The sequence below is a fragment of the Pleurodeles waltl genome, chromosome 3_1 (genome assembly GCF_031143425.1).
Source record: "Pleurodeles waltl isolate 20211129_DDA chromosome 3_1, aPleWal1.hap1.20221129, whole genome shotgun sequence".
NCBI classification, from domain to species: domain Eukaryota; kingdom Metazoa; phylum Chordata; class Amphibia; order Caudata; family Salamandridae; genus Pleurodeles; species Pleurodeles waltl.
Window position 1 is genome coordinate 675,231,919 of NC_090440.1, and position 24,792 is coordinate 675,256,710.

Here is a 24,792-nt window from a genome sequence, read left to right on the forward strand (position 1 = left end):
GGGGCTCAAAAAGACACCCTAGCTGCCCGATAAACAAAACGAAATCCACTGGTTGCCTCAGTGACTGCCCAGTTCAGGCTGTTCCACTGACCCTATTACATGGACCACCTACCAGGTAGCCTGTCTCTCTTTTACTTCCAAGTCCATGCTGGGTTTTTCTATTTAGTGAGAGAGAGATAGTCCCTCCCCACTACCAATCCTACTGGCAATTATCCCACAGACTTGTCTACAGGCTCATATCTCCTTTTCCTAGTGGCAGAAGTTTACAAGTTTCTAATTGGTTGTTTTGTTCTCACACATACGCATGAGTTGTACACACTGTCTTTATTCATTGGGTTAGCAGGCTGAAGCCACAGGTATTTAGGATGGTCTGGGTGTATGAGTTTCCCACTTATGATTGCTTATCTACACCACAACGGGGTTCCTGTTGAATGCTAATACAAAACCTTTTTAGCATGTTGGTGGAGGGAATAAGGCATCACTGTCTTCTTGAGGGTGTGGAGAAACGTTGCACACCTGGATCACTAGAATGATACCAACTGATAAGTTACTGTGCTGTACTATATTATGTAATGCTAGTTATGAATTTGTGCATGAACACAAATGGGAATGTCGATGATGTCCCATAGCATACATGATGCTTGACATGGCCGCATCTGGGCAAGCAGAGTTACACTGAAAAGAAGAATGGATAAAAATGCGACATGTAACAGGTTACAAAGTTGGATGATGGTCTTATATAAAATCCCAATAAAAACAATTTATGTTCAGAACTACAGAAAAGGTGACTATTTGAAAAGTGCCAAACAAAATGCAGTCTAACATACAACAACCACAAACTAATTTGATATGGTTTATATAGTAAGCTTGGAACTAACCTGAAGAACTGGAGTTAATGCAGATTGTGCATATGCTTTGTAAGGGGTGAGTTTCTGTGATACTAAACAGTGTGCTATTTTATAGGATTGAAGCCTAAAACATTGTGCAGCAAGGGAACAAGAGTGGTGGTACAGAAAGGGAAAATGTTACAGCAGAGAAAATTAAGTCTGGCTGTTATATGCACAGGAAGTAGAATATCTCGTTATTTCCAGGTCTGGATTCACACCTGTGAGATCATCTGGCTCAGTTACTCCGACACCCCATGCTCTTACCTAACCTCTGGAAGACGAAAAGTGCCTGGAGCCCATCTGTCCAAACGAATGCTTCACTGTTTCCCCAGCGCAGGCTCTAAAAGAGAAAGGCAGGTGTGAAGGAGGGGGGTGAACAGGAGGACGGGGGCACAGAGAGGTTAATCAGATGAGCAGCTTTAACAAGAAACTTAGGGATCAGCACCAAGGCTTCTCTGTGGCTCAACACAAATCCTCTTATAGCAGCACTATGAGGGCAGCAAAAAGCAGGCCATATTATTGACATAAAAGAAATAGATCTGTGCCCTGTACCTTAAGAAAAGGCCCTTTGAGACTCGAACACCTGATCATGTACAAGTGATACCTCGCCTATTTCAAACCAGGCAAAACCACGCCAAAACACACTGAGCCATATGCTGCCAACTCACACAATGGACAATCTGTACACCGAACCATACCTTCTTAATCACCATACCATTCAATCCTTATCCTTCACATCTTATGTAAATTCTCGTCCAGCGTGTTAATGCAAACCCAGGCTGCTTCCCCTCCCCAATCTTTGAAGGCTAACTCTGTGCCTCAAAGCACTTCAAACTGTCTGTATACCTTTCTCCCACTAACACTGTGGGTTTGAATCTTTCCCTGCCCCTTAACCTGTGCTCCTAACCTTTACATATCCTACCCTTATAATATTTCACTCACTTCAGGGCCTTGAAGAAACAGTGAAGTGGACAAAAGCCAAAAATAGTACAATATAAATTATAAAAGATACATAAATATGCACACCTAGATATACCTTGTTCAATTATATTCTGATCTAGCATGCTTAATAACACACTAAGGCATGCAGAGTCCAACCGCACATTGGGCAATGCTTTGCTTGGGCTTACAGATACCTATCCAGGGTTTTCATGCAGGGACAAATTTACAGTGAGAGCCAAACCTAGTGTAAAAACAAATCATATGCAGCCTGAGCTAAATTCTGCCACAAAACATACCATGTCTATTAATACTCTGAAACAAATACATACATTGTGACATGCTTATCATAGACCAGCAATATGTACAGCAAGCACTGAACCATAAAGAACTAAAAGAACATTCTATACTGTGCCTCATCACATACAGTGCCATGCTCTGCCTAATTACAACCGGAAACACCCTGCCTAACCACAGACTCGGCCATGTTCAGCCACAGAACACACTGACACAAAGACACTAGGCCCTCACAAACAGTGCCCAGCTACACACTGGCCATATGCACAGCAATAAATACCCTGCCTAATCACACACTGTCTAAATACACCACACATGGAAAATGCAGGTGAGAATTATCTCACTTAATCATAGCCTGCTTAATTATATGGAAGGCTCTCAGTTTTCTGTTTTTACTGATTTTACAAATAAATACAGTCACAAAATCATCTAGTTCCCTATCTGTCTGTAAGAACAATGCTGTTGAGAGTTATCGGGGGAGAAAGCAGCCTTAGCAGGCGGGTGCTAAGCGACAGCTTCAAGAGGGATCAAAGCCACCGGTAACGCCCTTCCGGCACTGGAGAAGGTACTTCTGCTGCTGACTGATCTATACTGGTTGCAAGTGCAGTTAAGACCTGCTTTGCCACATCATCAAAGGAAAAATGTAAAGTTAAAAGCATAGAGCAGTGGTTTCCACTGGGGGTCTGCAAATCCTCCTCAGGAGGTCAGTGACTGCTTTGAAAATTAAATAATATTGACAGATTAATTAGGTGTATATAAATAAAGTGGGTAAATATACAACTGAAATTTTTTAAATGTACTGTAAATGTCAAGGAACTAAAAATTTAATTAGTATTCTCAGATTGATTTCTTGGAGCAGTGCAGGTTAATCAAACAGAATGTAGTATGGACGATGTGTGGCTTCAATTGAATTTAGAAAAGTTCTAACATTCCTTATTTATATTTGATTGAAAATGAAATAAAATGTGTTATCATTTATGTATGATGAATGCTTGTTTCTGTATTTGTTGTTATTGTTTTGCGGTTCAAATCAAAAATTGGTTCGCCTTGGCTTCCATTAATGTCTCAGTGGGGGTCCGCAGATTCTAATAATGATTAAGTAGGGCTCTCTGGGTTACAGTAATGATAAAGTGGGGGTCCACAGAAGTCAAAAGGTTAAGGACCACTGGCATAGAGTAACCCTCTGCAAAATGCAAAGGCCCTGTATTGCTCACATTTTTGCAACCGACAACTTAAGCTGCTGCAAAGAAACTCTAAAAACGTATAACTTGCCTGATGAGTGGTTCTCAATGCTGTTAATTATGAGTTTCAAGCCAATGGTTGTGCGGACAGACATGCATGGATATAAAAAAATTACGATGAAGTTTCTGAATGAAGCTTAAACAGCTGCATATTCACATTTGTTTGTTCTACAGTGTTTTCATATGCTACTAATGCACTATACATGACTGTTTACACCAGTGAAACCTATTAGACATCCAACAGTAAGTGTACTCCTATTGGTTGAATAAATGTGGAAATGTACAACAGGAATCTTCATGTTTTTCAGAAAACACATGGATCAACTGAGTTAAATAGAAAATAAATATGGATACAGACAGAAATATTTAAAAAACATCAAACCAGGAGCCCTAACTACATTCTGAGCCATAGCACACCAAGCCACACATCACTTCTAATCACATAATTCAATACTGTGCATGATGATATACAGGGCAACACCTTGTTTAGGCACACTAGGCCACACTTGTAATGAGGCCCACAGTCAATAAATGAGAAACATGACTCAATAAGGAGATCCACACCAATTTACAAAAATAACAAGTATCATTATAAATGTTTTGGCACCAGAATCAATATAGTCAGGTAAGTACGTTTGCAAGAAAAATCTTTATAGTTTTAAAAAGTCGACAGTGCAATTTTTGGAAGCTGCAATGCTATCCAAAGGAGGAAAAAAAATACACCAAACATATACAGCACAGCGACTTACGGGGCCAATCTCCTGGACTTAAGTTAAGTATTGGGCAAGTGTGAGGACCACACCAACAGGTTACACTGGGCACCACAGAGGCAGCCGGGTGCAGAGGTGTAGTACGGCAATGGGTGCCCAATGTTGGTTAATGGGGAACCAGTTGAAAGGAGGCTGCTGGTTAAGACTAGGTGTTCAGTTTGGGTGAGCTACCGAGTGGGCTCAGGTCCTGTGATGCTCAGGGGCCTAGGGTCACCAGTGGTCCTCTTCTCCTCTGTCCCAGGAGGCCATGTACAGAAGGTTTTTGGACTGTCGGATGTCCGTGACTGGTGGCAGTCTCAGTGGAGGGGGCCCACGGAAATAGGCTTCAGGCGTGACCTGGGGGACCAGTCCGGGTGAACCAACAAGTGGGCTCAAGTCTCTCAAGCTTGCGGGACACAGAGACACCAGTGGTCCTTACTCCTCTGTCCGGGGCATCCTGGTGCAGAGGACCGTCAGGGTTGCTGTCACCGGAGGTCTTACTGGTTGAGAGGAGACCTGCACAAAGAGACTGTAGGTGCCAGAGTGAAGGTCGTAGTGGGGAAACCCATGATGGACTTTGTCTCTGGAGAGGCTGGGGACCAGGTTGGCACCGTTCGCCCAATTCAACAGGGGCTGGAGGGCTCAGGGCAGTGGTGCTGTCCTGCAGAGGTTTTGGCAGTCCTCGTCAGCAGTTCTTGGGTGCCTGCAAGGATGCAGGGGAGCAGCTCCGCTACTCCAGAAAGTTCTGTGTACTGGGGTGAAGGCTGGCAGTCTTCCCAGGCTTTTGGGAGTTTCAGAAGCTGGAGGACAAGGCGACTTTGGCACGACTGTCAAAGTTGGCAGGCAGGCTGGGCGAAGAGTCCATTACCAGTATTCAGTTCTCACTTTTGTGTCTCTGGAGTGTCCTTCTGCAGGTCACCGGGATCGGATTTCCTGGTGCCAGAGGCCCCCTAAATACTTAATTTAGGGGTGTTTCAGGGAGTCTAGGGTATTAGCCAAAAGGCTACTTACTCCTGGGTTCACTCCACCCACTATATGACCAGATCTGCATACCAAGTGCAGTGGGTTTCTTTGAAGCCCTATGCCATGGAATGCAGATTCACAGGTCATCCTGTTGGGTGGGGATGTAAACACCTCTCCAAGAGTAGGCTTTGTTTTGGACCGTCTGAGAGCAAAGTCTTTCACCCTTGGAGGTCAGAATTGTGTTGGGTGGTGGCAGGCTGGCTAACACTAGTCAGTTTGCACACTGGTAGGTTTTCATGGGGCACCTCTAAGGTGGCATCTGGGTGCCTGTATTACTGAATCCATCACTGGCATAAGTGTGGGTTTATTAATATAAGATGTTTGAATCCAAACATCCCTATTTTCAGTGAAGCCATCATGTAGCTGGGGATCTTTAAGTGACCAGTGTCCAGCACATGTACTTAAAATGGTTTCCCTGTTCACTCACTATATCTTGGAATGGACAAAGACATAGCCGGGGCATACCTGCTCTTTCAGATGTGTCCTCACATCTAATAATGCACACTGCCTTGGGGCTGTAAGGCCTGCTTTAGGGGTGACTTACATATATTGCATGCAGTGTTAGGTGACATGTCACACAGGCTGTGTGCCATGTTGTGTTTCACTTTTAGCTGCTACCAAGACACACAGCCTGCAATGGCAGTCTGCATGTGCTAGGTGAGGGGTCCCTGAGGGTGGCACAATACATGCTGCAGCCCTTTGGGACCCTCTTTAGTGGCAATGCCCTAGATATCAGGGGTAATGTTTACTAGGGACTTACAGGGAGGCCAAAGGTATTGCTAACTGGGGAACAATTGTACAGTTTTAGGGAGAGAGATATGGCACTGGGGTCCTGGTTAGCAGGAAACCAGTGCACTTTCAGTCAAAACGGCATAAGATACCTGGCAAAAGGTTGGGGTTGCTATGTCAAGAAAGGACACTTTCCCACACCCATACAATGACAACACACATCTGCGTGTCACTGGACTAAAGTAGAGGTCTTCTGTCGGGTCACAGGACATATATGTTCCTTGTAAGAGAACAGACCAGAACCAATTGCTTGAACTGAACATAGATAAAAAGGAAGTGATGCTGTTGAGTTCTAATAACTTGCTCAATTGTCCACAAGCATGCCTAGCTACCTTCATCTTAGTAAGTTGCCAACTTCCAACCATTGTATATGGAGACAACCTGCATACCAGATTCAGCAAACACAATATGTCCACAACATAGCAGTGTTGGTAATCTTTGAATTGAGGAAGAGAGATGCAGTGTCAACTCTTAAGTGACCAATCTTTTGGCATGCAGTGGAGTAGAGAGACACTTTGAAGACACCATGCCTAATATTTAAATAATACATCTTGAAGGTACATTGTACTTGCAAGCAAATATCAATACTTATGTGTAAAACCTTATGTTAGAATTCTCCTAGCTTATATTTGTTGATCATTCCACCAGCGATGTATAAAAGCCTTATAATACATCGCTTGCCAACTCTGGCACATTCAGGAAGGGACTAAAACGTGTGATTCTTTTAACATGGTCCATCTGTCTGACACTTTCTTGACAGTACCTCTCTTCAGACCCATGTTTGATTGGTTTATGTCTTACACATTATAAACATTAAAAAAATACAATTCTTAAAAATACCCTACTCATTCATAAACCAGACAATATACGTCCCAAGCCAAACACTGCCACATAACACACTGGGCAATAATATGCCTCATCACACTAGCCAACTTAAATACCAAGCCTTACCCTGCATATTCACATTCAGTGCCATATGCCCGTAGGTCTGAAGAATCACAAACTGACAGGATACACATGACACTTCTGGCTAATCACATACTTGTGAGCCCTACTGCTACTGCTCTTCATCTCATATTGGACCACACCCTGCCAAGCGCCTGAATAAATGTACAATGATCCATACCTTGGCAGCTTACATGCTGGTCAATAAGCACTCCAAGCAAAGAATTGCCTTATCAAAGCCTATAATAAATCAGGCATAAAAACCATTAAGTATGACATACCCTTTTCTAGTGAATCACCAGACTTATATTCTGAGACAGGAAACCCCTCTCCAAAGAGATAGAGAGAAAAAGGCATCAAACACAGCAAAAAATGAAAACATTGGTTTTAAAAGCTGAACAAACAGTAAGACATCAACTAGGGATTGCAGAAACGTAGTGGAAAATTCAAACAACGCAAAGCAATCACATCTAACAAAGCACAATGATGTAGCTGTCAAAAGGATAACAGCAACTTATCTAAATGAGGCGACAATGTGTGCCAAGTATAGTAGCTTGAACAAATTAACTTTGACAAACATAATAAGTCTCTTCTTTGGGACTTGTTGGCTTTGCCAATGGTTCTAGCATTCTGCAGAGCATTCCCGATGCTGTGCAACATGGGTTTAAAAAAATAAATGAAATAAAGCCTATGACATGATCTGCCTTTGTTTTGTAGGAGCACAGATAAAGCATGCACATGCCTACAAAATGAAGCGCACACTCTTTTTCATTTAGTTTGCCAACCAGCAAACACAAAGAGATAAATGTAGGGTGGGGAAGCAACAGAGATGGCGGGGTAGGGTACAGGAGAGCACCATGGAGAGTGCAAGAGGCAAGGGAAGGAAGACAGAAGGCGCAGGTGGGTTGACGACCAAACAGGTGAAAGAGGAAGTGGAAGTGGGAGTTGAAGACCACCACACAGATGAAAAAACATTGCATGTGGATAGGCACACAGGCAGGGCAACAGCCACACGAGTGAGGTAGACAAGAAGCACACAAGGGAGACTGCTACTAACTAAATGCACACTATTTGAGCGCTTAGACAAATACCAGAAAGGGAGCAAGGAAAGTGCACAAGTAATGTGTCCATGCTCCAGGGGAAGGACAAACAAAAGAAGTGGAAGACAAGTCCTAATGCACTAAAGAAGGAGAAACAATGAAACAAGAGTGACACTGAAGCTAAGCAATCGGTAGGCTCTAAGCCCACTGAAATCTGACAAAATGTCTTCCAAGCGACAGCATTGTTGCGGTCTCTGATGAGACTTAAAAATGACATTCTGGACGGGTGTTCAACGTTACTGCACAGGGGCCTCAATCCTGCCATATTTTTTATTTATCCACATCAAATGCATGTACGTAAAAATCAGGGAGTGCAAAGTTTGGGGTTTTGTTTTTTCACCTTTTGTAATATCTTATGGGAACGTTTTACAACTTCGCTATGCTGCTGATGCATGAACATTTATGGCACACATATCCTTACTTAACACTGACAAAATAGTTCTGCAAAAATGTTTGTGTTTTGTCCCTGTGTAATGACACTGAGGCTGACAAATTCTACAAGTTAAACTTGGATAGAAAATGTCTGCAAACATATGCTACTGTACATAGAAAGGCTTTTCAAAAAACAAAAATCGCAGAGAAATTTTCATTTTCCAACTTGGGTGGGTTTGACTACAATGAAAATGATCTCACCAAAAAGAAAACAAAACATTGCATAGGTAAAAGTAAACTAGGCAACTTTGCAACCTCCGTATACCTGGAATTTTACATGTTAAAAAAAAGACTTACAGTGCAGTGAAAAGAATACTGGATAGGGACACCTTTTTACCAAGAAATGTTTGTAAAATAAAACCCCAATTGGTGACATAAGCCTCATATTTATCCTGGTATGCCTTTGCCTAGGAATTGGGTTTTTGTCCTTCACTGCACGTCTGCTATACTAAGACACATCTTGGAGACACTAATACTGGAAAAAGCCATAGTCTATCTAATTACTCAACAGGGCAAATGCACATCCAGCCATATGCGGAGTCATATATTAAACTAGGCTATATTTAGATTATGCAAAACTCTGTCCAGGTACACAATTAATATCCAGCCTAGTAACTCGCCCACACAAACTCAAGGTCATACTCTGCATGGTCACACAACTGTCAAACCATCCTCAATTATACACTGAAACACTCTGTCCAGCACACTATGACATATCTAGCCTAATCACATGCCAGGTCTTACTAGCCCGTACCGACGAACCTTTGACCATGTGTCTCACAAGAAGGTCAGTGTAAAATAAATGGTGCTCCTGAACACATGCTCAAAAGCCCAATCCCAAACACATTAACATTCTGCTAACACATTCGCACCATACACTCTAACAGTGTCCCCTTAGCCTGTGCCTAAAATCTGGGTCATCTGCAAGAGCACTCAACTTGCAGTCAGACACACAATGACCCTCTACTTGAGTGACCACTGCCCACAAACTCATGAACTAAGCTTCAATACTACTAACAATAACTCCCACCCTTTACCCCTGTTCTTGAGCTAGATAAACTAACAGTGATTGCTGAGCCTACTTTCACATGAAGTATGTCCTTACCATCACCCAGACGTGGAAGGCAATGCTCAGCCCCAGGTACACAGCGGAAAGGAGGATGGTGCCTTTAAATTTGTGGAACAGGAGACTAACCAGGCCAGCCTGGAAGACGAAGGTGTTGAAGAACATGAGGAAGAGAGTGATGACATTGAAGAGGATGGCAATGTCCTGGATGCTGCAGAGAGATAAAGCCAAGCAGTAAACTTATCTGACAGTGACAAGGTTCATTGAGTGCCTCACCAGAGACCATTTCTAAGAAACCACAGTCAATCTCATTAAGGCAAGGATTCATCGACTGTAAAATGGAGACTGGAAGATAAAGTATAAAAAAGATGGATACAAAAGGAGAATGTGTAGGTTAATTAAATGAATAAAGGGAAGAGACAAGAAGAGGACAAAGAGGGTAGGAAATGGATGATTAGGTAAGACACCCACCATGGGGCTCCCAAATCCATCGGTACACTTAACTTCCTCAGGTCACTTTGTTAAAAACAAACGCCTATTCAAACATTTCTAAATTTTATAACAATCACTGGACTGCAAACATACAATCAACGCTAAACATTTTAAGGTGGTTGTATTCTGGGCTCAAGCAAAACAAACTGAAGCAACAACAGATACAGACAGCATGTTTATATAACAGTCTTGCATTTTTTATATACATGGGGGATCAAGCAAGAGCACTAAAATCTGTATTGCTCTCTCTTGCAGTGTCCTAAAGACTACTGCCTATCTTCCTAAAGTACAGCCTTCAGCATCTTCGCTTCCTTTTTTTCCCATATACATTTTTATTGAGTTTTCATGTAAAAAGTAACATGTAATAGGCTGCACCAACAGCGTAATATACCGACAGGTAAATCTAACTGATATAACATTTTCTAATCATGTACATCTAGGATAATAGCCCTAATGATGGATTAGGCACACATATTTAAGATAGACAGGGAAAGTAGGTAAGAAAGAGAGAGAGAAAGAAAAACATTCTCTTCAATGTGACATATATTATAGTACAATTATTAACATCATTACTGCTGCCATCGGAGGCACACCTGGCATCAAAACAAGGGTCACATTTTTAAAGTATATCCATGAATACAGTTCAGTGATCTTTTCCTATTTCCAGTGCATTCAGTCAATTAGTTATAATTGTTCCAAGTGCCCCAAGGCACTTCCAAGCCTTACTGTAGATGTATATCCAGCATTAAAACATTAAGCTAAATCTCCCTTGGAACTAGTTTCATTGGAGACGATCATCATTCTTGGACTCCACCTTCAGCACAAAAGTGTCCCAGCATTCCCATTCCTTTGACTGGTATACCTTGCTATTTTCTAGTTGAGTAGTAAGCAGCTTAAGCTCATGCCCATGTCAAAAGTATTCTCAGCCACTCCCTGACATCAAGTGCTTTCCAGTGCATCGCCACCTGGCGTTTAAACAGGACATAAGCTAAGCAAATTAATTTGTGTATGTGTTTGGCTGTTAGATTGCACGTTCAGGTTCCCAGTATGCAGGATTCCGGGGTGAGTAACAAAGTGTGTTCAGTAATCTCGCTAACGATTTTCACAACTGTGTCCCAAGTGTGCTGGAGAGTTTGACAGTCGCCATGTCATGTGGTAGAGGCTCGACCCCGCAGCTGTGCGGAGGGGACATCCTGAGTTCGCCCCTGGAAACATTCAAACTATTCTATGTGGGGACAGGTATGTCTGATGTAGGTAGTTGAACTGTGTATAGCGGAAATGTGCGTTACGAGAAACTTCTTTTATCTGTTGCAATGCTTGTGTCCATTGACTATCAGTTAATGGGGCAGACAATATGGTTTCCCACTTTGCCCGCGCCTGTGTGAGCTCCTTGGAGGCTGTGAGCTGCAGCGCCAGATATATGCTGTTGATGGCATGTCGGGTACCCAGTGTGTAAGCAAAGAGGCCCTGACCCTCCTCCCCCCACATAATCAGTAACCATTGCTGCAGTGCATAGTATGTCAGGAAGTGACCAACAGGAAAATGACAGAAACACTCCCTCCCTGTATAAATCACCTAGCGTCAGAAAGCCAGCTGTTTTCCACAGTACCACCACAGCTCGACTGGTCAGAGGTACCAGGCCAGGCAACTGCCATAATGGGGTCAGGGGTAAATATGGCAGTGCATCAGCAAGTCCGATCACATATCTCGCCCAACACAGACAAGCCAGACGCATCTGCCTAAATTCTACAATATAGCATGATCTCGGAGACACTAACCATTTGTACAGCAGAGTTCTATTAAGCTCTTTCTGGATCTGAAGTCTCTCGGGCAGTCATCAGATCCCAGCCACCATATTGCCAACTGAAGTTGGGCTGCCACATTGTACCATTCATAATCAGGTGCCCCAAGTCACCCCCTCTATTTGTGGCTTCTATAGCAACTGCAAGGTCACACGCCGCCTGCCCCGCCCCAAATCAGTTATGTTAATATGCTGTGCACTTCCCTAAAAAGAATTCTGGGCAGGTAGAGTGGAAGAGCTGCAAAATAGCATAGTAGCTGAGCCAACACTAGCATATTAGCTATTGCAACTTGTCCCACAGGGGACAATGGGAGAGAAGTCGAAAAAGGCAGAGACCTGCTTATCCACCTTAAGGCTCTGTTCAAGTGCCATCCTTAAGGTCATCTAGATTATGATAAATCTGTATCCCTAGATGTTTAAAAGTGTTGTGGCACCATCTCAGGCGGCAGTTAGGAAGAAGACCCCCATTCCGGCATTGCTACCGATGCTAACAGACATGTACACGATTTATCCCAGTTAATTCACAAACCAGACATCTCCCCAAATCAATCCATCAAGGTCATTAAGTATGGAAGTGTAGAAGGGGCATCCTGTAACAACACCAATGAGTCATCCGATATAGGGATATCACATGATGCTCCTCATGGATCGTTATGCCCCAGTGCCTCGCATGGAGACGTAGTTCACATGCCAAAGGTTCCATGGCTAGGACAAACAATAGTGGAGTCAACAAGCATCCCTGCCTCGTACCTCTGTGAATAGCAAAGTCAACCAATATGATAATGCCTGTGCGCTCCCTTGCCATCGGGCTTCCATAAAGTGTCTTAATCCGGCTTACAAAAAGAGGGCCAAAGCCCATCTGCGCAAGTGTGGCTACTAAGAATCCCCATCCCAGGGTATCAAATGCCTTCTCACTATCCAGTGACACTGCACACATTCCACCGCCATGTTCTGGGGCCACATCGAAAAGCCGGGGCAATCGCCGAACATTGATGAAGGGGTTAAGGCCAGGAATGAAGTCCAATTGATGCAGGCGTATCATACTATGAATAACAGGAAGTAGACTGTGGGTCAGTATTTCCCCCAGTATTTTGCAGTCTAGGTTTAATAGGGACAGGGGTCGGTAGGAGCGAATATCTAAGGAATCGTGATCCAGGTTAAGTAACACCACTATTAATGCTTCTCTAAGTGTTCGGGGTAGTTGGCCCGTCTGTCGGACTCGTTCAATACCTCCAATAATTTGGGCGCCAGTTTGGCTGTATATTGTAAATAATATTCAATGGGGAGACCATTTATCCCCAGTGTCTTATTTCTGGCAATCTGTTTTATGGCGAGTTCGATTTCAGCTAACTGTAGTGGTACTTCTAAGTCTTCTCTATGTGTTAGCAAGAGTGTGGGCAGAGGCCAGGCCGTTTAAGTAGGCATGCACGCAGGACACTGGAGCAGAGGTGTAGCCCCATATAGCAATTGACAGTAGTCCCTGAACGCAGAGTTTATGGTCTTCTGTGTATTCACTACTTGCCCATCAGTTAAACGAATTGCTCCTATTGGTAGTTTGGGCATATCTTCCTTAACTAGCCACGCTAGCAGCCTGCCGGAGCGGTCTCCATATGCATGATTCATGGCCACCCGTCGTCTATAGTCGTGTCTCCCCAATCACATGTAGGCCTCTCTATAATCCCCTGTCAGCTTGTGTAATTGCCCCACTGAGGTGGGTTGGCGTACCATCTCTGTTTCTAGAGCTCTCATCTGTCTCCAACCGAGACAGTTCAGCAGTCAGCACCTTCCGAACCCTCCATGTCACTCTCATACAATGGCCTCGCACTACCACCTTATAAGCCTCCCATTCCAGGGACCTGGACGTCGCCGTGTTGTGTTGTGTCCAAAATAAGTTACAAGCAGTGTCGAAAAATCCTCTCTGTATGGGGGGTCTAGCAGAGGCTCCAGCTGGAGCAGCCAAGTGGGCATCACAGACTGCTCCATGATCCATTTAGTGTAAACATCAATGGTGAGTGACTGGAGAGCGTACACACCAGGTATTCAGTACCCTCGGTCCTGCCCCCCCCGTGAGTCACTGCATAGGAACAGGTCTAGCCTTGTGCCATCGACTGGTGAGTGGTAGGAATATTCCCTCGCTGAAGGGGTGTGTGGGCACCAGATATCACAAAAGCAGTGTTGCGTAATCCAATTCTGAAATCCGCGTGACGCTCGGGTGTACGCAGAACCCTGCAGAGTAGGGATCGATCTATCTGTTAATATATCAGGCACAAAATTGTAGTCACCACCCCAGATATATGGAGTCTGATGGTCGTGCAATAGTGCAGTTGTAAGAGTATCAAGAAACGATGACAGACCAACATTTGGGGCATATATCCCATCAATCACCAGTGGCAGGCCATCAATGTGTCCCTCTAAAATAATGTATCGCCCTTCTTGGTCGACTTTTGATTTCACCACATAGGGTACGCTGAGAGAGATCCAGATCAGCACCCCTTTAGCATATGCAGACGAAATGGTACCATATACCTGACCCCTCCATCTAGTTCTTATCTCAGTAAGCGTGGAATGTGTGATATGGGCCACATTTATATGGTGGCTTTTAAGATATGCTTGCATTTTACATTGCTTAGGTGGTCTGGCCATACCTCGTATGCTCCATGTCAGGAACTTATAATGAGGGATGGAAGTGGTCTGTCGTTCGCCCATGCATCTGTTTGTGTATGTGCCCTCGCTGTTCCTCCACCAATCCGCTGAATAGAAAGGCTATTAGCCCGCAATCGCATCTTAAAGTTGGAAACCTTATGCCTCTGCAGTGATAGTGTAATACCCCAGTTATTATCCCCAACGTGTGTCGACGGCCCCACATATCATAGTGCATTAAGACAGATACAGCATACAGATAAGAAAGATAAAGGAAAGCAAACTGAACGTCCCCCCTCGCCAGTAAAACCAAAAGTATCATGCCTAACCGCCCCAAACAACAGTATTAACAAGAAATGTAATCTGACTTTCATCAGGCATGAACTTCTTCCAATTCGGTTCTACTTCAGAGGCATGGCATTCCCCAGGAAGCACTAGGTCCACTTGTCCGCCAGCCAGTAAACATAACAGTCGTGCCAGGCCTGCATGCCCACCCTCCCCCTGGTTCCTATTTTGAGAGGCCTAGTTCTCCATTGGGCAGGGAGCAGAGCTGAAGGCGTTCAGCATCACTGAATGAGAAGTTGGGTAGTTACAGCAGGGTGTTCCCTAGTCATGTCGTCAACTCCAGGCTGTGGGATCCAATGCTAAATGACATCTCTGAGCTATCAGCCACTGAGCTAGCATCTGAAGAGTGGCAAGGATCAAGTGGTGCGAGCAAGTTCGCCCTAAGGAGTGCCATCTCCTCCACCGCTTTTGATTGTTCTCTTGCGGTCTGTTCACGATACGAGCAGTGCGCTGTTTTTCTACATCGTTTACGACAGGGAATTAGCCATACCCCTGTGGCTTGTTCCGGGTCCGCCGTTTCTGCCATGCCCTTGGCATGGAGGCAAGTCTAAGTGTCTTCTGGAGATGAAAAAAAGTGAGTGGCCCTGTTATAACAAACTCTCAATTTGTCCGGAAATAGTAAGCATATTTTAAGGAGAGCTCCCAGAGCTTCCATTTCACTGCATTGTAAGAATTATGATGTCTTTGTACCTCAGCAGTGAAATCAGGAAATGCCATAATAGGGGCAGTCTCATATTGCCAAGGACCTTTCGAGCAAAACAAATGAAAATCAAGTCCCGATCCCAGTAGATGAGAAAACGGGCAATCACTGTGCACGGTCTGTCCCCGGGTGAGGGTGGCCTGGCAGGTATACTGTGCGCCCTATCAACAAGAAACATTTTGGTACCCTGTCCTTAAGCACTGTTGACAGTAGCCAATTCTCCAAGAACAGCTCAACATTGGGACCCTCTGCGTGTTCCAGAAAACCAAAGAACAGGACATTATTGCGGTGGGATCAATACTATGCATCTTCTACTCACCGATGAAGAGCCTCTACCTTCATTTGTAGATCTTGCACCTGTGTCTGCAAACCCTGGAGGTTGGGTCTCATGCTGGTGAGTGCCAAATCAGTGTCATCTACCCTTTCTGTTAACTTACGGTGGTCTGCTCTAAGTAGGTTATCTTCTATAGAGATTGTAACGATCTTAGCCTCCAATGCGGTCTTAGAGTCAGCTATCGCCAGTAAAATCTTATCAAACTGTGCAGAGTGGCTGCGAAGGGTAGCATCTAATCGAGTCAGTGAGTCTTCAAGCCCAGCAGCCTGGGGAACCTGCTTTGAGGGGACCAAGGTGTTCTACCCAGTGAGTTTCGGGCGCACTATCATGGTGGGCAGGAGGCCGTCCTATGCAGCAGTCGCAATCATGTAGTATGTAATTAACCCCTTGGTGCACTGTCTATTCGTATGGTCTCAGTATTGATGGCCGTTGTCGTAAAGGCAGATTCATCAGCTTAGGCAGACCAGGAAACACAACACCTGAAGTAGGCAGAGGGCTCCAATGAGACAATTCAGAGCTCGCTCTTAATGCACTTTTTCCCTGTCGGCGAACGCCGCCGTAGTCCTGTGCTCTACCAGTGACTGGGAGCTCCTGCTCTCCAGTTTGAGGTCCATGCCGCTGGAGATCTGATCTTCCTGCGCGCCAAGACCCGCACGCTTTGTCCTTAATGCCGGCCTCATTTTGCAAACACGGGCCATGTCTCAACTCCTCATGGTCCGCCACACGCCAACCCCCGTTGTGGTCAGACCGGTGTCACTACCACACTGGTATCGCGTAGGCAGCCCCTACCGCAGAAGGCCGACGTGGCTGCAGACTACAGGAAGCACCCCGGCTCTCACACCTTCTAGGGGGCCGCGCCCAAGTTCGCCAGCAGTGCTGCCCCCGTGGCAAATACTGCTCCACTGCTCACACAGAGGTATAGGGTACAGGGGCCCAGCTAGATGCTTTAGGATATTCGGCAGGCTGACCCGCAGCTCAGTGGATCATTTTGGCCACGCCTCTGGTCTTTGCTTTCTTGATGCTTGAACTAAACTCCTCAAGAAAAAGTCCTGAAACACGGAATTGGGTTGTCAGTGGTTTCAACACGCAGCCTTTAGAATGGTAGCCCAAGCAAGCAACCTGTGGGACCACAGCGACAGCTGTACTTGCCCTGCACTGGCCTTGTGACCCCAAAAACATTATGCATCTTACCTGGTCTCAAAATGTTAGAGAGCAGCTCCTTAGGTCACTCAGTTCATTGTGCAGGGCACCCTGAGGTGAGGAAAGAATCACTGAGCTACTGTTGGGATGGGAATGTCTCCTTCATGGTGCACAGTCATGTGCCCTGAGTGCCCAACCAAGATGATCGGTTATCCCGGTTTTTTACCTTGGCTGTAACCTCACACTAATCTAGTGTGTGCATGAAGGTCTAGGCCTTTCTATTGATATGAGTGACGTTGTGTGACCTGTGAGGGCACACTGAGCGTGCCCTCATTTGACCGACAGTGGGCTACCATCCCGGTCATTGGTCTAGCATGTACAGCAGGGGTGCAGTATTCTGTGTTTTGTGACTCAGTAGTTGCCACCAGAAATTTTTATGTGGGCCACTAGAGTGGGGGTCCTAAAAGCCCACTCTTGTAAACTTCTACATCTATGAGCTAACCTGTATGCTTGGGCTAATGTCTTAGGCGCATTATGCTTGTGTGGGTATGTGGTCGGTGTGGTGCCTATAGTGAGTATGAGCGAGCCAGAGTAATGAAAGCCTGTGGGTTCTATTTTAAAAGCTCCTGGCCTGTGCCTGTGCACAGGATGGAGGTCAGATTGTTTCCCTAGAAAGTGGAAATGTAATGCTGATATTCCTGAAACTGGAGGGAGGCGAAGTAGACACTGAAGTGTGGAAACAAGTGACAGGACTCCCTTTTGCTGAAAGGGATAGCCACGTTTCCTGTAGCACTGCAACTTTGTTGAAGATGATGGTGAAGGGTGAGACTGTAGTTTCTGTTGTTCATGATGAGAAGAATCCTTGAACTGATGCATCCTTTAGTCGCTTTTCTGATTATTTTCAGTGTTTCTGTTAACAAGCTAGGTGCAGAAAGTCTCATCTCTTTATGCCGCTGCTGCTGCTACTGCAGCCTCGACACTACCCAGCTGTGAGGAGCATCACAATGCACGACTGTCAGAAGAATAGCTTTGACATGAACAGGAAACCATCTCAAACCAGTCAAGAGTCCAAACAAAGAAACAACATTCTCCATTTTCTTATGCTGTATAAAAGTGGGAGCCACTGGCTGACACGTTACTCCCGTTCCATGTTCTCTGCCTTACAACCAGTTTCCCCAGAGGTGAAGGGACATACTGGCCTTAGAGGAAGTAGTGGAGTGTTTGGTTCAAAGCTCCTTGAAATCAATGTGCTGCAGAGAGAGGGAAGGAGCCTGACATCTCCAGGGGTGTGTCAGACTTGAGGAGCACGAGCAGGCTTACCTCCGGTAAGTCTACCAGCTGAAAAAAGACTTTGGACAATAATCTTCGTGGCCTTAGACTTTTGAGCAGCAGTCTCTCTGAGAAAAGAGAAAAGCAATTCCGGGAGGGAAATATTGTTAGTGGTTGTCACCACTGCCACTGAGAATTATGTGCCAGAGATGGATTGTGCCACCGCCACACAAGCCTATGCCAGAAATGCACAGTGCTGCTGCAACAGAGACCCTGCTGTGGCTGCTCTCGTGCCACTATTACCTTTGATTTTGGCGACCCGCCAACTGCTTCTCACTGGTGACCCAAAGAGGGTCCACCATTGCTAGAATCACTGCCTACCTGTGAGGATGCCAGGTGCCAGTGCCCTGTTGTCATACCTTTGGATTGTGAGTCACACCTCCAGCCAGCACATCTCTCCCTGGATGCGAGAGTGACAAGTGCTACAGGTCCCCTCCCTGTTCCAGAAAATTAACTCCAAGGCCTGTGTTTTGGTGAGACTGTACAACAGAAAAGACTTGCTTGAAAATTGAGCACTAAAACTGAACTCTGGGGTAATCTGGATCTACCTTGTGTTCCATATGTATGGAACACTCAAAGCTCATGGAGAGACCTACCTGGACTCACCAAAGGTATGGGGGAGACACCAAAGATAGGGGGGAGGAGCAGGGTACAAAGCACATTATCCCAAGCAGACAATTCTGACTGTTTGGTGCTGTTAAGTATTATGTTTTAATTGTGTAGATTAAAGAGCTTTTCTTTTACCAAAGTAATGACATAAGTTGGACATGGAGTTATTGTGTTGCTGGGTGACTGTTGAGTGTTGAATTTGCACACCTCCACGCTAACTCTTTGGGAAGCTTCAGACTGCTCAACATCACTACCACTGAGAGTCCAGTGCTGAAGGGGTTGTATATGGAGCCATAGTAGAACAGACCATAAAACATCACAGGAAAGCAACTTCAGCCCATAAAGCCCGGGCCCAGTAGACACTGCTTGTTGCATGCCCTCCCCCCCTCCGCCAAATGAGTTACAAATCTGGCTTTGCGACTAGCATGGTTGTCAATAGCCTTGCACAAACAACTGAGAAGAAAACAGGGCAATGCCATTAAGGGACATCACGCTAACCCTGATGACTGCCGAGGTAAGTGCTAGTCCTTAAACTATTTCCTATGTTGCTTCTAGCGTTGACAGAGGTGCTTTCTTGTCCTTCACCAAGGTTAAACAGATAGGCTGCTTTGTGGACACATACTCAGGATTAACGAACTCTGCATTAGAACAGTATATTATATGCCCTAAAGCAGTGTTCCCCAACCCCCTGGCCGCGGACCGGTGCCGGTCCGTGGATCAATCGGCACCGGGCCGCCCCACTGTGGCGGGCGGTAAATGTTTGATAATTTTTCCGTGGCCCGCTTGTCACACAATGGGACAAGCGGGCCACGGAAAAATTATCAAACATATACCGGTCCGCGGCGATAAAAAGGTTGGACAACACTGCCCTAAAGCAATACAGTATGTCTGCCAAGATCTTCTGCAATACATTGGGGTGCTGAGCAATTCAGATGCTTTTTATCAGAAGAGAAATACCATAAGTCCCTTAAGAAGCACACTCAGCAGACTCCTTTTCAATTTCATTACTTTTCTTTAAACAACGGGTGTACCCACACTTGGGTGTAGCAGGGTGAAGGTATTATATGGTATGACAAGGAAGTCTTATCAATCTCTCATCAAACCCTAGCTCAGCCCTAGTAGTGTGGCAAAGAGCAGTCATGCTACTTAGAGGAACATGTGTAAAGCATTTCATATTGCCAACATAGATGATAAGTAAATCACACGACTCGACAGAAATTCAAAACCAATTTAAAAAAACAGATTTGATTTTTATCTTAATTAATGTAGATACCAAACTGAACGTTATAGCTGTTGTACAACCGGAGTTGAGAATTTTTAAGTCTTTAGAAAATACAGTACTTTGTCAATTTAAAGAGCTTCCATTGAAGCCAATGGGGAAAATAGCAGTGCGCTCTCGGCCACTTGTAAGGTGAGTTCTGATGAAACCACCGGAACGTAAGGTACTGGGGGACCTTGACCAAGATTCAACAGTCAGACTTTTGTTACCTTGCACAGAGAGTCCGATTGCAGAGGTGAGTTGGCTGTCCTTGGTGTTGAATAGTATGCAGCAGCTGGTACGTTTTGCACTCCATTGCAAAATTGGACTTGGGGGTGGACTCACACTCTACCCTTTGGATGTAGAGGTCTTTGGGGGAGGCCAGGACCAGGATTCTCGGCTTGGATCTTCACCACCTCGTCCAGTGGCTCTGGGTGCAGAGGTAGCTCCTATCTGTCAATCACCAGGTTGTGCCAAAGATGTTTTGCTGCTCCAGGCGAAGTCACTTCTTTCAGGCTGTGAACCCATGGGGGTGGAGAGGTGGGGGGCGTGGTGGTGGGTCCACTGGCAATGTCAGTCCATATGCTGGGGGAGGGTTCTGGAGTCGGTGATCGTTGTGTGGCCGTCAGTTTCCGGGCAGGTGACAGACAAGCCTTAGTGGCTGCAAGGGTGTTCCACTGGCTTTCTGGCGGCTGGAGGTTGTTTGGTGGGGAGTAGAGGCATGAAACTTGGCACGGGCCTCACTCCAACTCCTTAAACACAGCGTCCTTTAGGCTTAGGCACTCAGAGCTCGTTAGGTCACAGTTTTCGATCTCCGCCCTTCTTTACCCCTGCAATTTACAGGGGACTGGTGCCACCAGTCAGGGGAGTTTTCCTTGGAGTTTCGGTGTCCACTGGGGTCCCTCTGGTCGGGACCAACGAGTCTTCACTGCTAATACACACCAGGCATGTGGTTCCAATATTGGTCCCCTTAGGTCACTCTGTGTCCTCTTCTTCATGCTGGGGTCCAGATCCTGTTGTAGGTGCAGACAACTCCTTTTGCTTCTTTCTTCCTTTTGCAGGTAAGATCTAAGCTCTGGTGCCAGGGGAGCCCTTAAATCCTGCTGTCCCTGCGGCTAGTCCATCCTACAGTGACAACTTTGTGCAGGAGTACACCACTTTTCTACCCCAAACCCACTACTCTTAGGGTCTGCAAAGATGGCAGAACCCTTCCTTGGCTGTGCAGACCTCCTGGCCCACCTCAAAGGTGTGGCTAACTTGAGGGAGGTGCACGCCTCCTGCATAGCCAATTTCCTGCCTGCCCAGCATGGCAGGAAGATCTTTGTCTTCCGCTGGGGGATAGCTCTTGGCATATCAAAAGGCAGGGGGAAGCTTTTGAGGCTCACTGCCCTGATGCTAATCTCACTATCCAGCCTGGGAGGGAGTAGGTGTGACCTCATTCCTGCCCAGGCCCTTTGTCTTACGTCCTGCCAAGGTGCTAGCACCACCTGCAGGTCAGACTCTTATTTGTGTAGACAGTGGCTCGGGAGAGCCCACCAAAACAGTACAGGACTCTGTAACCTGGTGGGTACCCTCTAAGGGTGCCACATGGGCATCTGCTTTTCAATCCTGAACCTGTGCATCAGATTCAAGGTTAAAAAGCTCAGTGTTTGATACCAAACATGACAGGATTTGGTCGAGCCATTGTAGAGCTGGACATTCGAGCAGAGTTCAGATGCCAGTCAATGTTATTCAATGGACCGCCACTTACTCTGGCCAGCATGGGGGCATATGTGCTCTTGCACATATGCCTTCACTCATGGAACAGTGCACCCTGCCCTCTGGGCTAGAGTGGGCCTACCTTCGAGGTGACTGACCTGGCCATGGGCAGTAACAGGGACTCTGCCTGTGCCTCTGGTGGGCAGTGTCTCACACAAGCAGCAAGTTGCTCAAGCAGGCTGGCATGGCAGCTCTGCAGTCTCTCTTTTACTTGGGATACTCACTGTGGCAGCCCTGGTATCCCCTTTACCACCCTTGCCCTGGGTACCTTTTACTGGGGGGTGGTAAGGTGCTTGCCAATTGGCCTATGTAATTTGACATACAATTTAAGGGAAAGAGCACTAGTACTGGGGCCTGGTTAGCAGGCCTCAGTTCACTAGCAGAGTCCAAAAACAACAGCATCTAGCACTTCAAATGGGGGCAAAAAGTGGGGACATCTGCAAAGAAGTCCAGTTTGCTACAATGGGTCATATAAATAGCTTTGAAATAGCATTCAAACGGCAATGCGCTAATAAATCCTAATAATGAAAAACCCGTACTGGGATTGTAAGTGTTCCCGTTCAGAGCTGAAATTGTCTAGCAGTTCAGACTTGACTGCTCCTTGTGGAGCAGGAGCAGGGCTGACTAGCATATAGTCTGTGCTTGCCTGTACTGGCATAATGAGCACACACAAAAACAATCACGCTGGAGTTGTAATTTACCCATGGCTGAGATTAATTTGAGAAATCTGTCCATCAACTGAATTGCTTTTTATCAAAATAGTTCATATCAAAATGGAAACAGAAAAAAAAAACGTTGTTCCAAAACCATTTGCATAATGAGCTTTATCTCCCCACAAAGAGTAAGGGAGTAGAATATATTTAGATACAGAAAGCAATGCTAACTCCACTTGACGTTATAGGGGCAGTACAGATATATAAAAAGGTGGGATTACAGCTAAAGAAGTAGAGAGAGGCAACCACAGGATGCTAATTTAGACAGGTGGCAAGGACGGGATTAGCGAGAGAGGGGAAGCAAGGGGTATGCATTGGATGTACTTATACACAAGGAAGCAGAGACGGAGACAATGATTGTATAGTTATAAGGAGAAGGATGGTAACATGCACCCAGTAGTTGTGGTTAAAGGCACAGGAGACACCTAGTGAATGTGACAGTTTGAAAGCCCAGAATTACAGGGGGAAAGTCTAAAAAGGAAAGCTTTTTTGCTGTACTCACATAAAAAGCACAAGCTGTATGACAGACACACTGCGCAGCAACTCAGAAAAAGAGTTAACAAAGAGGTCATAGAGGAGCAGCAAGAACTGCATGGACAGCACTAGGCTGTAGTTGCTGGTCTGAAGCATCTTCCTGCAAGGCTCAGCATTCAGAATCGGAAGTGAAGACTGTCATCCTCGCTACAAAAAGAGAGACAGAGAGAGACAGTTAGCATTAAGGCAGAGAGAGAAGCTCTCGGAGTAGGGAGAAAGCGAGCTGACCGCTCGCACAGCACACTACTCCCTGAATCTACTCGGTTCAGAATACTAGATGTGTTCACATTATGCACAGATGGACGTCCTGAGAGACACCTGTACTAAACATGTAAGTAATTTTGAAATCTCAACTCAGTTTATTCAAGTTTCTAGAGGGATGTACATGTACACAAACATTGAAATGCTTGACAATTCCTGAATCTCTCCCACTAAATAAACTCTGAAAGCCAACATCTCTTAACAGTTTGGCTAATAAAGTACATTACGAAAACGAAGCCTGTAGCCACATGACAAAGGAAGGGAGGGACAACTGTAAACAAAGTACAAAGAAGAAAACACATCCATGCAAGTAACAATCCAAAAATTTTCATCCTTTATCTAGCCGTCGACCCGGAACACACAATTTTACTTATAATGAGTAATGAATGTATACTTAACTATGATATAAAAATTTGCAGATTTGGTAAGATTCATTATACTGCTTAACATTATTGATGGAAGATATGAAAAGCGCTGCAGGAAATTCAGTGAAAAATAAGAATATAAGAAGTTAACCACAGTTATGTATGCAATAAAAAAAAAAAAGATATTTTAACATAGACAGCAATAGGGAAACCGTCAGCTGCACGTATACAGGTGTTAAAGGTTGTAACCTAGAAATCAGTTAGGTTTTTAGATTTGTCAACATCATAGAGCAAAATATGGGGCCAGATGTATCAAAGGGTTTTACCCATTTTGTGTCTATGGGAAAATGTGTTCGTACACATGGCCCCTAGTCACGCTCATCACAGGCGCTATTTAGGATGTTGTCAATCTTACGTCGACCCTGAACAGGCGGGAGCTGTTTACAGATACCAATTAAAACTTTCAAGGAACAAATTATATTATGGAATGTTGCAATGATATTATCAGCACGGAGTATAACCCAGAAAAGGTTTTCATTTCTTGGAGGGGAAACAGCTGATGCTGAGAATGAAAGCCCAGATTTAATGAGGGCTCACCAACATTAAAATATTGATTCAACATTATCTTTCCAGTAATACGTACATCGAACTAAAGGAATAAATTGGAGGATCTCCAATCTCACACATGTTCAGTCTCTGGTAAATTTCTTCATGACCCCAGGACATCCCCATCCTAAGGACTTCACCACATTCTTTCCCACCTTGATTCACTCTGCAACCTTTGGTTCCGAGGGCAAGTGATGGACAGAACTGGCCTGAAAGATCATGCCAATAGTCCTCACCCCATGTACTTGTTTTTCCTGTATACAGTGCTAGAAAGTAGGAGGATCCCGCTTCTGGCAACAATTTCTGGTCTGGATCCTGTATTCAGCAGAGAAAGCAAACCTTGTTGAATTTGTCTTGATATTTTTCCCCCCGATGTCGGGACATAATTCAAAAGCAATGGGGCGTTGTATGCTTTCCATTAGGAGCAGCAACCTACACC

The 24,792-nt window shown here is 45.1% G+C and overlaps 1 protein-coding gene across 2 annotated transcripts in view; it reads right to left on the minus strand.

The window, feature by feature from the left end:
- TMEM138 (transmembrane protein 138) overlaps positions 1-24,792 on the minus strand; it is a 44,365-nt gene that overhangs the window by 17,372 nt on the left and 2,201 nt on the right. For both annotated transcript variants that reach the window (XM_069223272.1, XM_069223273.1), the window contains exons 2-4: positions 23,090-23,268; positions 9,508-9,679; positions 1,152-1,227 (exon numbers count right to left, since the gene is read on the minus strand). In XM_069223272.1, coding sequence (XP_069079373.1) covers positions 1,152-1,227; positions 9,508-9,679; positions 23,090-23,217 — 376 coding nt within the window. In that variant the 5' untranslated portion in view covers positions 23,218-23,268. The remainder of the gene's footprint in view (positions 1-1,151; positions 1,228-9,507; positions 9,680-23,089; positions 23,269-24,792) is intronic.